Genomic DNA, 13,879 nt, shown 5'->3' on the forward strand with positions numbered 1-13,879 from the left:
TCTGCTGTGTGTAAACCTCTGCACCCTCTCACGACTTGTCAATGCAATGGCATGAAATGCCCCTGCCCCAGTAGGCTGCAGCGCCTCCTACCTGAGAAGAACTGCTTGCTGGGCGCGCTGATCTGGGCCTGCTTGGATATCCTGTATGCTACATCGGGCCCGGTTCCCGTCCGCCTGTTGGGGCAGAACCCGGTGGTCTTCTTCACGCCCTCCGGTTGCGTGTGCAGCTGCAGGACTCGCAGTATGTCCACTGGGTCTGCTGTGGGAGAAAATGCAAGAGATGAGACCAAGACCAAGGGGACAAGGAGCAATCACTCCTCAAGCTTCCTGCAACCAACATACAAGGAACCCACCACGCCGGCCTTCAACCACCTGACCATGTAACCAATACCGGCCTGCCACTACCAGACCATGCAACCAATACCGGCCTGCAACCACCAGACCATGACCAATACTGTCCTGCAACCACCTGACCATGCAGCCAGTCCCGGCCTGCAACCACCAGACCATGCAGCCAGTACGGGCCTGCAACTACCAGACCATGCAGCCAGTACCGGCCTGCAACCACCCAACTATGCAACCAATACAGGCCTTAAACCAGTGGTGGCTTGCAGACGTAACGCTGTGAGGCAGGGCTGGGTGAGGGGGTAGTGGAGTCCGTCATACGGCAGCATATATTTATTTATTTATGTTCACTTTTGCCTTCGTATGTCGGATTCCACTACCCCCCCCCCCACTCAGCCCCACCCCGCCTCACCGCCCCACAGCATCACCTCTGCGAGCTGCCACTGCTGCAAACACCAGACCATGCAGCCAGTACTAGCCTGCTACCACCAGACCAGGCAACCAACACCTGCTTGCAACCAACAAATCATGCAACCAATGCCTGCCTACAACCACCAGAGCAGGCCACCAATGCCTGCTTGCAACTGCCAGACCAGGCCACCAATACTTGCCAGGAACCGCCAGACCATGCCACTAACGCCTGCCTGCAACCAACAAACTATGCCACCAATGCCTGCCTAATCAGGCCACCGCAGCCTGCCTGTAACCAACATACTAAGAACCCACCACACCTGCCTGCAAGCACCATACCAGGACATCAATACCTGCATGTAACCACCACAGCAGGGTACCAAACCCTGCCTACAACCACATACCGTACTACCAACGCCTGCCTGCAGCCGCCATACCATGCCATCAATGCCTGCTTAAGCAGGCCACCAACACCAGCCTTCAGCCACAATACCATGCCACCAACGCCTGCCTGCAGCCATCATACCATGCCTCCAACACCTGCCTGCAACCACCAGAACAGGCCACCAATGCTAGCCTGCAACCGCCAGAGCAGGCCGTCATTGCTGCCCGCTCTGCTGATACCCATGAGACCCAGGAAAGATGCTCCCTGGCACTGCACTGAGTGGGGTAGGAAGCCTGAAGGTGAGCCAGAGAGGCATTGCAAGGTGTGATCCTCAGCACCTATCACCATGTCAAGAGGCCGCTCTCGTTGGTGGGTGTAATTTCCCATTATCCACTGCGTAGCGGGGGCTAAAACTAAGCTCTAACGGTAGGAAGGCTAGGCATTGTTATAAGAGCTTTGGCAAAGCCAGTAGGTCTGGTGTTGGCTGCTGACCTTTTAGGTTTGTCAGTGTTTATTTTGTTTTGTCATGGTTTTTGCAAAACGTTATGGTTGTGGAAGCTGCTGGGCCCCTAATAAATCAATCAAAAAGAAATTACCTAAAAGAGCACACATTGCCATAGTAATCCCTGGCACTTAACACCTTGCGTACTGCCCCGATTTCCCCCCGGTGCTGGACATTCCATAACTGGGTGTGGTCGTCACAGAACCATTCCGTCATCAGCACAGCTCAACTGTGACTGATGAGGGAATGGTTCCTTCACAAGCATCGAAGGGGTTAAGGGAACTACTTTGTGTGTGGATGTGCTTCGTGTGAAGGAGCAGAATGCTGCCACTCGCAGTGAAGTTAGCCAATGGCTAATGTGGCCGGCTCACCATGCAAAGCCAAAGGGTATGATGGACGGAGTGTTGAACATTGCAAGTACTCACACACAGTCAACTGATCTGGGTTTAATCCATCATTCTTTAGCTCACTCCGCCACCCCAGTTCAGACATGGCCGTATGCAAATCAGTCTTGTCTAAGCCCATACCTAAAAAGGTCACTGTGGAACCTACTAGAAGTTTACCGAGTATTGTAATTGGATTCAAGTAGCGCTTACTACCCCTGGTAAGGCATTAAAGTGCTCAGGGTATTAGATTTGCATAACATGTCTTGGAGTTTTTAACCTCGTTCTCAAACATGTAGGAACCTCTTACCTGCTCCGAAGCAAGAAGCAGAATGTCCACTTACCAAGGATGAAAGATACTGCTGTCTTAGTACAAGCTTGTTTAAAAAGATAGGATCCCTTTTGTTTCTCACACTCACTATCGATACAATATACTTAAAATAAACTTCCGTTCCTCAAGGACATTCAATCTTCACATTCATACACTGTACTGTCTTGACACTGAAGGCAGATTAATGTAAAAAAAAATGTCTAGTTTATTCAAATTCTTTGATAATTAAAAAACACATTGTATACAGTATTTTATCAATATAATACACTATTATCCTAAAACATTTTTTAAAAGCCAATATTATTACTATGTATAAAATATTGTCACACGAATATCGCAATATTCCATCACACAAACTTCTTAAAAAGAGAATTACCCTGTTCTATGTGTTCACAGAGATGGCAATGGCCATATTCATTCCAAAATTTCATAGCAGATGCTTGCAAAAATATAGAAGATTGCAGCCTTGCCAGAGCCAAACCTATTGGCTTTGCCAAAGCTTGTTATGTTGTGTCTCCGAGTAAGACTCCTGTAACGAACGTCAAAGAGTACTGTTCATTCATTTAAAGACCTGAAGCTCTGGAACTTGGCAGACATTGGCAGACGACAAAAAGCTATTCCAGTTTCCACCTCACACAAGGAACACTTTGAGCAGGTTGGAATTTGGGCTGGTGCAGAAAAACTGGAAAGCGTGGCAGCGCAGGCTAAAAACTACTTTCAGGCAACACATGAAAGCTCTAATAAAAACATTTTGTACAAACACCAACAACCCTTGGTACAACAATCTCACCGTAGCTAAGGAAAGGCTATAAACTCGCGGGGGAGAAAACACCAATTAAGTTTCATGTCCACAAATTACTTTCATCTTCACAAATTTCGTTTTTAAAATCAGCCAACGCGTTTCGTCCACCTCTGTGGGCTTCGTCTGGGCGTTTTTGGAAACTACTCTATGGTGGTGCATTTTCACAATTGGAAAAACTCGCGGGGGAGAAATGGGATTGAAACACTACTAACTATACCTGCCTCAAATCTGCAAAATGAAAAAAGTGATATCGTTCACGAGAATTGGACATGGAAGCTATTTTAGCCAGTGCCACTCATGAGTCAATATTGGCGCTGCAACTGGGCAACTCAATCAAATCCCATCTGCACCAGGCACAAGGAAAACGTGTCAAATCCCATCTACACCAGGCACAAGGAAAACATGTCAAATCCCATCTACACCAGGCAGAAGGAAAACACGTAAAATCCCATCTACACCAGGCGGAAGTAAAACACCTCAAATCCTATCTACACCAGGCAGAAGGAAAACTCATCAAATCCCATCTACACCAGGCGGAAGTAAAACAGGTCAAATCCCATCTACACTAGGCGAAGTAAAACACATCAAATCCCATCTACACCAGGCGGAAGGAAAACACGTAAAATCCCATCTACACCAGGCGGAAGTAAAACACCTCAAATCCTATTTACACCAGGCAGAAGGAAAACTCATCAAATCCCATCTACACCAGGCGGAAGTAAAACAGGTCAAATCCCATCTACACTAGGCGAAGTAAAACACATCAAATCCCATCTACACCAGGCGGAAGGAAAACACGTCAAATCCCATCTACACCAGGCGGAAGTAAAACATGTCATAAAGCAAATGTTATCAGCTAGATTCGTTCCGCTTCCAAACAAACAACAGAATCCAACCTGGAGATCGCTTGAAAATACCAAAAGTTGCAGAGTGTGTAACTACAGAACAGAATCCTTAGCACATATACTACTCTGCGGCCCAGCGTTGCTACATGACCATTGAGTCGTACTGAGGCCTGTCTTTTTGCAGCATTGTGTTCGGTCGGCTAAAGAGACTGTCCTTTGTTCTACACCCTGGATTCAGTTGTAGACATGACCAAGTTCAGGAAATTCATAATACAAGCCTGTCACTTGTTAACCCCTTGGGCGCGGCCGCGATTCTGCGCCTGTGCGGCATTTTCCGCAGTGGGCGGGTTCATAACAGCCCCCAGCCGTCATCAGCACACGCCCACCGCGGTGCATGACGGACGGGGGCCGTCATCAGCACCCAAGGGGTTAAAGAACTTAAACAGCCAGCAGCCCTGGTAGCTAAACTGATGGGTTGTATAAATAGACCCTGCATTGTTGCAACAAACATTGATCAACTTCGTTGTTGGTACTTCACAATCTGTATTTGAATGTTATAGGTCATAATTTCGCACTTATAACTGGTACTCATTCTCTGTGGTTGCCCCGGGGCTACTATGACCCTCCTAACCTAGAGCTTCCCCACTTCACTCTGCTGTCCACACTTAATGGGGCCGATTCACAGAACTAATTTGAGATAAAATCCTAAACTTACTACTTTTGGTATTCACAGAAGGCATTTAGTAGTAGTACAGTTAGGAATCCTAACTTTACTAATACTAAGTGCCTTTTGTGAAAAGTTACAATTTTGTCTCTGATTAGTTCTGTGAATCGGACCCTATGTATCGTACTTTCTTAGGCGCTTTAGCACTTTAATCATATGTTTCCTTACAACAAATTTTGATCAGTTCTGCCGCCTGTGCCTCATAAAACAAGCACCTTGTGCTGCTTCTGTGTAAGAACCTTTATAATACTGTGTGCACCATACAAGACGTACGCCTTCAGGTACTGCACTTTATTTTCGATGGCCTGCGTCAACAGGCTAGCATGATTCTAAGCTGTCTTTGTACATGCATTGCACATACCTTTTGCATGTTACAAGTTGTCGCCGCTCTTTGGACATTAGTGTCATGTCTTGGTGGCATTTCAGATGCTGTTGTCTCTGAGATTAAATATACCGACACAGAGGTATTTTTAATCTCACCACGTTACAACACACAACAGAAAATCCTGATCGGCTGTAATCAGGCGTTGTAGCACAGCTGGGTAGTATTCAGCTACCCAGTTGGGAACCCTGTGATGAAACATGCCACCAACTAGGTTGGTGGGTGAGGGTTCTTCTTACAAGTGGTGCCTGTCATAATATTTGTAACAGAGTCATCTGTAATGGGTTCATTAACGTTGTTTAAAAAATAAATATCTAGGGATAAGGACGGCCCCAGATTTGGTTTTGTACAGAACAACAAAAATGTTCACACTTTTATATGTTTTGTACTCATTTTAATGCACTTGCAAAATACGTTCCCACATAGGAAATATCCTTTTTAACCCCTTCGAGGCTATTGACGAGCTGGGCTCGTCATCGCGCTTACCTGTCCTGCGCGGATGACAAGGCCAGCTCGTCACGTAACGCGGTAATTTCGAATTTGCCGCGCACAGCGGGAAAAGCCGCCGCAGCGATGCGGTTAAAGAATTTTTATTGCAGTGTTCCTATTGTGATATTTGTGTTTTATGTAACGTGTATGATTTTAAGGAATCACACAATAAACGTGACCTGACTGGCTGACAGACGGCTCCCTTCTTTCTGTAGTTGACCCCATATGTTTCTGTAGCCCTACCCATTGGTAGGTGCTGGCGGCCATCTTGGTGCCGCCCACCTGCTGTGCTGACACTCAGGACCGTGATTGAAAAGTGTTGATGCCATGAGACTTGCACCTTTCACCTTTGGTTCACCATTTTTACATCCCTACTAATCTAATTGTAAACAAAGCACTTGTTGTTCTTAAAGTAATTCCATTGGCAGCACTTTGGCCTTTATTGATAGTATTGATTGAGGGTAACTGTCAGGAGCCTTCATTATTTCTTTATCGGGAGAGTCGATTCCGTTGCTATGCCAATTGATAACAATTTTAGTTGCTGCTGAAAAATGTTTGGTATTGACTGTTAAGATGCATTATATTTATACTCCTTGGCCTCAAGAGAAATCTTGAATGTATTTGTATCCTGCCCATCTGCACTGTAAGGTCTGTTATAGAATTTAGTGTTTATGCTGCTAGGGTGATAGTTAGAGCTGTAATAACTTATCCTGTTATAGGAATTATTGATGCCCTTTCATAATCGGTTTGCATAAAGGAACTACTGTTTATTGCGTGTTTGCACTTTTATGTGCAATGATCTAACCCATGTCTGATAGATGTTATAATTGTTTGTATGATGCTTGATCAACTTGATCGGCTTTAGTGCATAGTTATGAATGTAATTATAAATTGCTGATAATATTCATGGTAGAGTTAAAAAAAAAAGCAGCGCGCAATTAATTTTATTATTGGCCGGTTTCTATATGTGTTATTAGGTCTCGCCTCTCAATGCGCATGCACATTGAGCGGAGCGAGACTATAGGGGCTTAAACAAGGTTTAACTAAAGTGGCGATTTGATGCTGTGCCCGTGCTCTTTTAAGTCAATGCGCAAGCGCATTGACCTAAAATGCGCGTGCACAGCATCAAATCGCCAGCCATCTGTTCCCCAGCAGCTCTTCCCACTCCGCCCCACAAGCTTCCCCCAGCGTGCGCTCTGCCTCAGCCGCACTCCTCCCACACCTTTGAAGTGAAGCTTAGCTTCACTTCAAAGGCCCCTGCTGCTTCACACTATTCACGGCCGCCAGGCCGTGTCTCTCCCTCATCGCCGCTCTCCCCGCTCCGCCCCCTGCTGCGGCCGTGTCGCATTTCTCCTCCCCCTCCCAAGTCCCAGAATTCACAGATCAATTGGTAGCTATATGCTATCTTATCCCCTACTTGACACAGAAAACACATTCAAATGGCAAACCACTTCCTCTAGTTGAATTCAGCGTCTATCGTGCAGGTTTTTCATGTTCGAGTGGGTCCTGCATACCTATTTTTTGCTATGCTTTCCACGACTTGTACTTTTATTTATCTCACTATAAAATCAATATTGAAAGAAACAAAATGTCGCTGCGAGTGCTACCCAAGTAACCAGGAGTTGTTGACCCTCGCCATGACCACGTGAGAGGCTCCAGTGTAAATCACGCACCTGTAAACAACGACTTGTCTTAAAAAATAAAACAGGCCTGCAGCCATCTTTTAGCCTTATCCGCATGACTTGCTGTTGGTTGAGAGCAATGTAGGGTGACAGAAACCGGGACATGCCATTGACACAGACAAAGGACTACAATGTTGTACTTACTGACAGTGGGGTGCAAAATGATTGAAGCGGCAGTGCACCCCTGCGTTTTACGTGGATAACAATGATACACAGTATGGTACCCTATTTGGTATTTGGCGATCATAAAATAGGATAATTAAAATGCAAATTTGGCTTGCGGTTTCTGTTTTGTTTAGGCTGCTTCCTGATTGGTGCTGCAACAAATGCCTGCACACGCGCACATGATTGCCTCCGTGTGTGATTGGTCGACCCTCTTCCCAAACTAGAACATGCGGTTCAATCACATACAACTGCAAGGACAGACACTTAAAATACACGGGGGTAGGTGTACTAGGAAATCCAGAGCATCCGGGCACTTTACATCTATAACCACTGCTCTTCTGTCCTCGCGCCAGACAAGAAGTCTGAGCTTTGCTGCCAGGTACAGTCTGCACATTGGTTTTTGCTCTGCCCTCTCCATCGGTAGTCCTAAAACGTTAGGACCCTGGTACTTTCCCTTTCTAATCTTCATTCCTCAATGTTGCATCCGCGCCACCTCCATTGAACACCTCCAACCCTTTAAAAAAAAAAAATCCTCCCACACATGGAGTCTGCATAAACGCTAGGCCAATGCGCGTGAGACCACATCCACACTCAGAAGCTCGTCAGCTACCAAATCTCATTAGGGCGTCTGGACACGGCCTCGCCACCCCTCAGACCCCCTCACCTGTCGGACGTGTCGGCCGCTGCATTTTGGACTAGTTGGAGTTTATTAAGAAGTCCTCTTGGTAGTCCAACTCACACCCTCACCCACCCTCACCCTCACACCCTCACTCATCCTCACCCCCTCCTCCTCACACACCCTCACTCACCCTCACAACCCTCTCACCCTCACTCAGCCTCACACCCTCAACCTCAGCCTCACACACCCTCACACACCCTCACCCACCCTCACCCTCACTCATCCTCACCCCCTCATCCTCACACACCCTCACTCACCCTCACACCATCACCCCCCCTCACAACCCTCTCACCCTCACACACCCTCACCATCACACACCCTCACACACTCTCACCCTCACCCCCTCACACACCCTCACACACCCTCACACACCCTCACTCACCCTCACACACCCTCACCCTCACACCCCCTCACTCACCCTCACCCTCACACCCTCACACACCCACTCACCCTCACCCTCACACCCCCTCACCCTCACACCCCTCACACCACTCAGTGCTACAACACATATTGTGTTACAATAGGTGTCACATTTGCAAAAGATAAAACTATTGGCATTGTAAATAACAAAGCTGTTAATTTCGCTATTTTCAAAACAAGCACATAAATAAAAAATGTGTCCTTTACAATACCAATAGCTCAAACTTAAACCTATTGCATTGCTGTGCTTCTCTCCCCTGCTGCACTCTCCTGCTCGCTAGAGATGTGGCCTAACGACCAGAGCTGCCATCTAAGTCACGTAAATACAAAACATGTTGCATTCCAAATGCTAAAGGTGTCACATTCGCGAAAGTTATAACTATTGGCATTGTAAATGACAAAGCTATCAATTTAGCTATTTTAAAAACCAACAAATAAATAAAATATTTGTCATTTACAAGACCAATAGCTCCAACTTTTCTAATGCGAGACCTATTGCATTTCCAGTGCTTGTTTTATATATTGTCCGATTGTGAAGATGTTTTAATTGTAATGATTTTTGTTAATCAAGCAATAAATCCTATTATTATTATTAAGAGACAGGCACAGAGCGAGGGTTTACAGTCACAGGAGGAGGGTCCTAACCAGGGCTCTTTACATACAGATTTGCATCAAATGTTTCAAATGGAGGACCATTGAGTTTTACCCATAATCATGAAGAAATGGTCCTACAAGAAGAGAGGCCCTTGTTGGACAAGCAATTAAGTTCATTGCGCTGAAACCTCTCTTGCAATCCGCATTACTTGCTGAGAGGGTTTCCATGCAAACTACTAACTTTTTTAATGCTTCGGGGTTTGCTTTCCACCAAAATATTTGAAAAGTCTATAAGCTTGCCACAGAGAGAGCCCAGGGAGAGAGGGATAAGAGACAGGCACTGGCAGTGGATTCGGAGTCACAGCAGGAAGGTAGTCATACACAGCAGGACACCAGGCAGGTCAGGGGGCTTACAGTGCTGGAGGGACTGGGGCAGCCCCCCTCACTCTCAGAGGGTAGTCACACACAGCAGGCAGGTCAGGGGGCTTACAGTGCTGGAGGGGCTGGGGTTGGGGCAGGCCCCCTCACTCTGAGAGGGTAGTCACACACAGCAGGCAGGTCAGGGGGCTTACAGTGCTGGAGGGGCTGGGGCAGGCCCCCTCACTCTGAGAGGTAAGTCACACACAGCAGGCAGGTCAGGGGGCTCACAGTGCTGGAGGGGCTGGGGCAGGCCCCCTCACTCTGAGAGGTAAGTCACACACAGCAGGCAGGTCAGGGGGCTCACAGTGCTGGAGGGGCTGGGGCAGGCCCCCTCACTCTGAGAGGTAAGTCACACACAGCAGGCAGGTCAGGGGGCTTACAGTGCTGGAGGGGCTGGGGTTGGGGCAGGCCCCCTCACTCTGAGAGGTAAGTCACACACAGCAGGCAGGTCAGGGGGCTTACAGTGCTGGAGGGGCTGGGGCAGGCCCCCTCACTCTCACAGGGTAGTCACACACAGGGGCTTTCACACAGGTCTTTATGTCCCGAAACCCCCTCTCTCTCCGTCTCACCACCCCTGGGTGAGGTGTCCCTCACACATCAGCACGCTGGGTAGGTCAGGATGCTTGGAGTGCTGGAGGGGCTAGGGCAGGTCACCCTCACACTCAGAAGGCACTCCCACCCAGGGGCTTTTACACACTATTGAATGGTATGATGTACCTCGCCCTAGCCTTGGGTCAGGTAGCCCTCCCCACCAGGTAGCGGAGGAGGGGGGGGGGGGAGGCGCAGGAGCTAGACGGGGCTCAGACAGGCCTATCGGGTTGCTGGGAGCGGAACAGCAGGAGCAGAGAACAGAGGAGGCCTGTCTGCCGTTTCCGCCAGCAGGGTCTGCAAATGTTCTCTATTAGGAGGCCCGGCTTCTGTTTTACTCGTTACTACCAAAAATGCAGATTTCTGCGGCCCCCTCTCCCTCACACACTTCCCTCCTCTGGCTGCCTTCACACTCCCCTCTGCCCCCCTCCGTTCCTTCATCACTTCACCCGTCCTTCCCTCCCTCTACCCCTCTCTCTCTTACTCTCTCTCTTACTCTCTCTCCCTCTCTTTCTTACTCTCTCTCTCTCTCACACTCTCTCTTTTTCCCTCTCTCTCTCCTTCTCTCTCACTCATTGTCCCTGGTCCACCTGCCACAAGCCGCTCCTCCTCCCTCCCACCCCTGCCTTCCTTTCCCTCCTGTCTCTCTCCCCTTCTTCACCCTCACTCCTTCTCTACGTCTCGTCCCAGCCCCTCTGCCTTTCTTTCCTCTCTCCCACGGCACTACTCTCCATTTCCTCTCTCTCCTCTCACCCACCACTCCTTCTGCCCCTATCCTCTGTCTCTTTCCCACCACAACCCTTTTCTCCCCTCTCTCTCCTCTCACCCACCCTCCCTCTGCTTTTCTCTCCATGTGCCTCACCCGCCGCTCCGCCTTTCTTTTTTGTCCCCTTTCTCTGACACTCACACTCCACTTCCTTCTTTCCTTTTTCCCACCACGTTTCCTCCTTTCATCCTCTTTTCCTTCCATGCACAGAGACCCCTGACGTGTTACAGTCCGCGGTGGGCCCCCGGAAGGGAGCGGCAGAGTCCAGGGGCCTCTAGGAGGTTCACAATAGCCCCTGCCTGGCTACAGGCTACGGTGGCTCCCCGTAAGGGGCAGCAGAGTCCAGGGGCCTCTAGGCGGTTCACAGAGGCCCCTGACGTGCTACAGGCCGTGGTGGGGCCCCGGAAGGGGGCAGCAGAGTCCAGGGGCATCTAGGAGGTTCACAATAGCCCCTGCCTGGCTACAGGCTACGGTGGCTCCCCGTAAGGGGCAGCAGAGTCCAGGGGCCTCTAGGCGGTTCACAGTGGCCCCTGTCTGGCTACAGGCTACGGTGGCTCCCTGGAAGGGGGCAGCAGAGTCCAGGGGCCTCTAGGCGGTTCACAGAGCCCCCTGACGTGCAACAGGCCGTGGTGGGGCCCTAGAAGGGGGCAGCAGAGTCCAGGGGCCTCTAGGAGGTTCACAGTGGACCCTGGCGTGCTACAGGCCCTGGTGGGGCCTTAGAAGGGGACAGCAGAGTCCAGGGGCCTCTAGGAGGTTCACAGTGGCCCCTGGCGTGCTGCAGGCCCTGGTGGGGCCTCAGAGGGGACAGCAGAGTCCAGGGGCCTCTAGGAGGTTCACAGTGGATCCTGGCGTGCTACAGGCCCTGGTGGGGCCTTAGAAGGGGACAGCAGAGTTCAGGGGCCTCTAGGTGGTTTAGAGTGGGCCCTGGTGTGCTACAGGCCCTGGTGGGGCCTCAGAAGGGGACAGCAGAGTCCAGGGGCCTCTAGGAGGTTCACAGTGGACCCTGGCGTGCTACAGGCCCTGGTGGGGCCTCAGAAGGGGACAGCAGAGTCCAGGGGCCTCTAGGAGGTTCACAGTGGACCCAGGCGTGCTACAGGCCCTGGTGGGGCCTCAGAGGGGACAGCAGAGTCCAGGGGCCTCTAGGAGGTTCACAGTGGACCCTGGCGTGCTACAGGCCCTGGTGGGGCCTTAGAAGGGGACAGCAGAGTCCAGGGGCCTCTAGGAGGTTCACAGTGGACCCTGGCGTGCTACAGGCCCTGGTGGGGCCTCAGAAGGGGACAGCAGAGTCCAGGGGCCTCTAGGAGGTTCACAGTGGACCCTGGCGTGCTACAGGCCCTGGTGGGGCCTCAGAAGGGGACAGCAGAGTCCAGGGGCCTCTAGGAGGTTCACAGTGGCCCCTGCCCGGCTACAGGCCCTGGTGGGGCCTCAGAAGGGGGCAGCAGAGTCCAGGGGCCTCTAGGAGGTTCACAGTGGACCCTGGCGTGCTACAGGCCCTGGTGGGGCCTCAGAAGGGGACAGCAGAGTCCAGGGGCCTCTAGGAGGTTCACAGTGGACCCTGGCGTGCTTCAGGCCCTGGTGGGGCCTCAGAAGGGGACAGCAGAGTCCAGGGGCCTCTAGGAGGTTCACAGTGGACCCTGGCGTGCTACAGGCCCTGGTGGGGCCTCAGAAGGGGGCGGCAGAGTTCAGGGGCCTCTAGGAGGTTCACAGTGGCCCCTGCCCGGCTACAGGCCCTGGTGGGGCCTCAGAAGGGGGCAGCAGAGTCCAGGGGCCTCTAGGAGGTTCACAGTGGACCCTGGCGTGCTACAGGCCCTGGTGGGGCCTCAGAAGGGGACAGCAGAGTCCAGGGGCCTCTAGGAGGTTCACAGTGGACCCTGGCGTGCTACAGGCCCTGGTGGGGCTTCAGAAGGGGACAGCAGAGTCCAGGGGCCTCTAGGAGGTTCACAGTGGCCCCTGCCCGGCTACAGGCCCTGGTGGGGCCTCAGAAGGGGGCAGCAGAGTCCAGGGGCCTCTAGGAGGTTCACAGTGGACCCTGGCGTGCTACAGGCCCTGGTGGGGCCTCAGAAGGGGACAGCAGAGTCCAGGGGCCTCTAGGAGGTTCACAGTGGACCCTGGCGTGCTTCAGGCCCTGGTGGGGCCTCAGAAGGGGACAGCAGAGTCCAGGGGCCTCTAGGAGGTTCACAGTGGACCCTGGCGTGCTACAGGCCCTGGTGGGGCCTCAGAAGGGGGCGGCAGAGTTCAGGGGCCTCTAGGAGGTTCACAGTGGACCCTGGCGTGCTACAGGCCCTGGTGGGACCTCAGAAGGGGGCGGCAGAGTTCAGGGGCCTCTAGGAGGTTCACAGTGGACCCTGGCGTGCTACAGGCCCTGGTGGGGCCTCAGAAGGGGACAGCAGAGTCCAGGGGCCTCTAGGAGGTTCACAGTGGATCCTGGCGTGCTACAGGCCCTGGTGGGGCCTTAGAAGGGGACAGCAGAGTCCAGGGGCCTCTAGGAGGTTCACAGTGGACCCAGGCGTGCTACAGGCCCTGGTGGGGCCTCAGAAGGGGACAGCAGAGTCCAGGGGCCTCTAGGAGGTTCACAGTGGACCCTGGCGTGCTACAGGCCCTGGTGGGGCCTCAGAAGGGGACAGCAGAGTCCAGGGGCCTCTAGGTGGTTTAGAGTGGGCCCTGGTGTGCTACAGGCCCTGGTGGGACCTCAGAAGGGGACAGCAGAGTCCAGGGGCCTCTAGGCGGGTCACAGTGGCCCTGGCGTGCTGCAGGCCCCGATGGGCGCCTGCCCTTCTCATCAGCCTCGTGTCGCCGCCAAGAGAAGACTGGTAAATTCCACAGATTTTCCAGCCATTGCAGCACCGTCCCTGGCGGAACACTCCGGCGCCTGGTGCCCCCATTACTTTTTATTCCTTTCAGAGATTCCAGATCTAAGTTCCCTTCTGTGCTTCTCTTTCCATTTTACATCCTTTTCACACGTCACT

At 51.6% G+C, this 13,879-nt stretch overlaps 1 protein-coding gene across 6 annotated transcripts in view; it reads right to left on the reverse strand.

Annotated features, from left to right (window-relative positions):
* LOC147668685 (collagen alpha-1(V) chain-like) overlaps positions 1-13,879 on the reverse strand; it is a 323,501-nt gene that overhangs the window by 230,075 nt on the left and 79,547 nt on the right. For all 6 annotated transcript variants that reach the window (XM_086948522.1, XM_086948518.1, XM_086948520.1 and 3 more), the window contains exon 2: positions 92-259. In XM_086948522.1, the coding sequence (XP_086804648.1) occupies positions 92-259 (168 nt within the window). The remainder of the gene's footprint in view (positions 1-91; positions 260-13,879) is intronic.

Source organism: Lissotriton vulgaris, unplaced genomic scaffold (assembly GCF_964263255.1).
Source record: "Lissotriton vulgaris unplaced genomic scaffold, aLisVul1.2 SCAFFOLD_1231, whole genome shotgun sequence".
In the NCBI taxonomy this organism is placed as follows: domain Eukaryota; kingdom Metazoa; phylum Chordata; class Amphibia; order Caudata; family Salamandridae; genus Lissotriton; species Lissotriton vulgaris.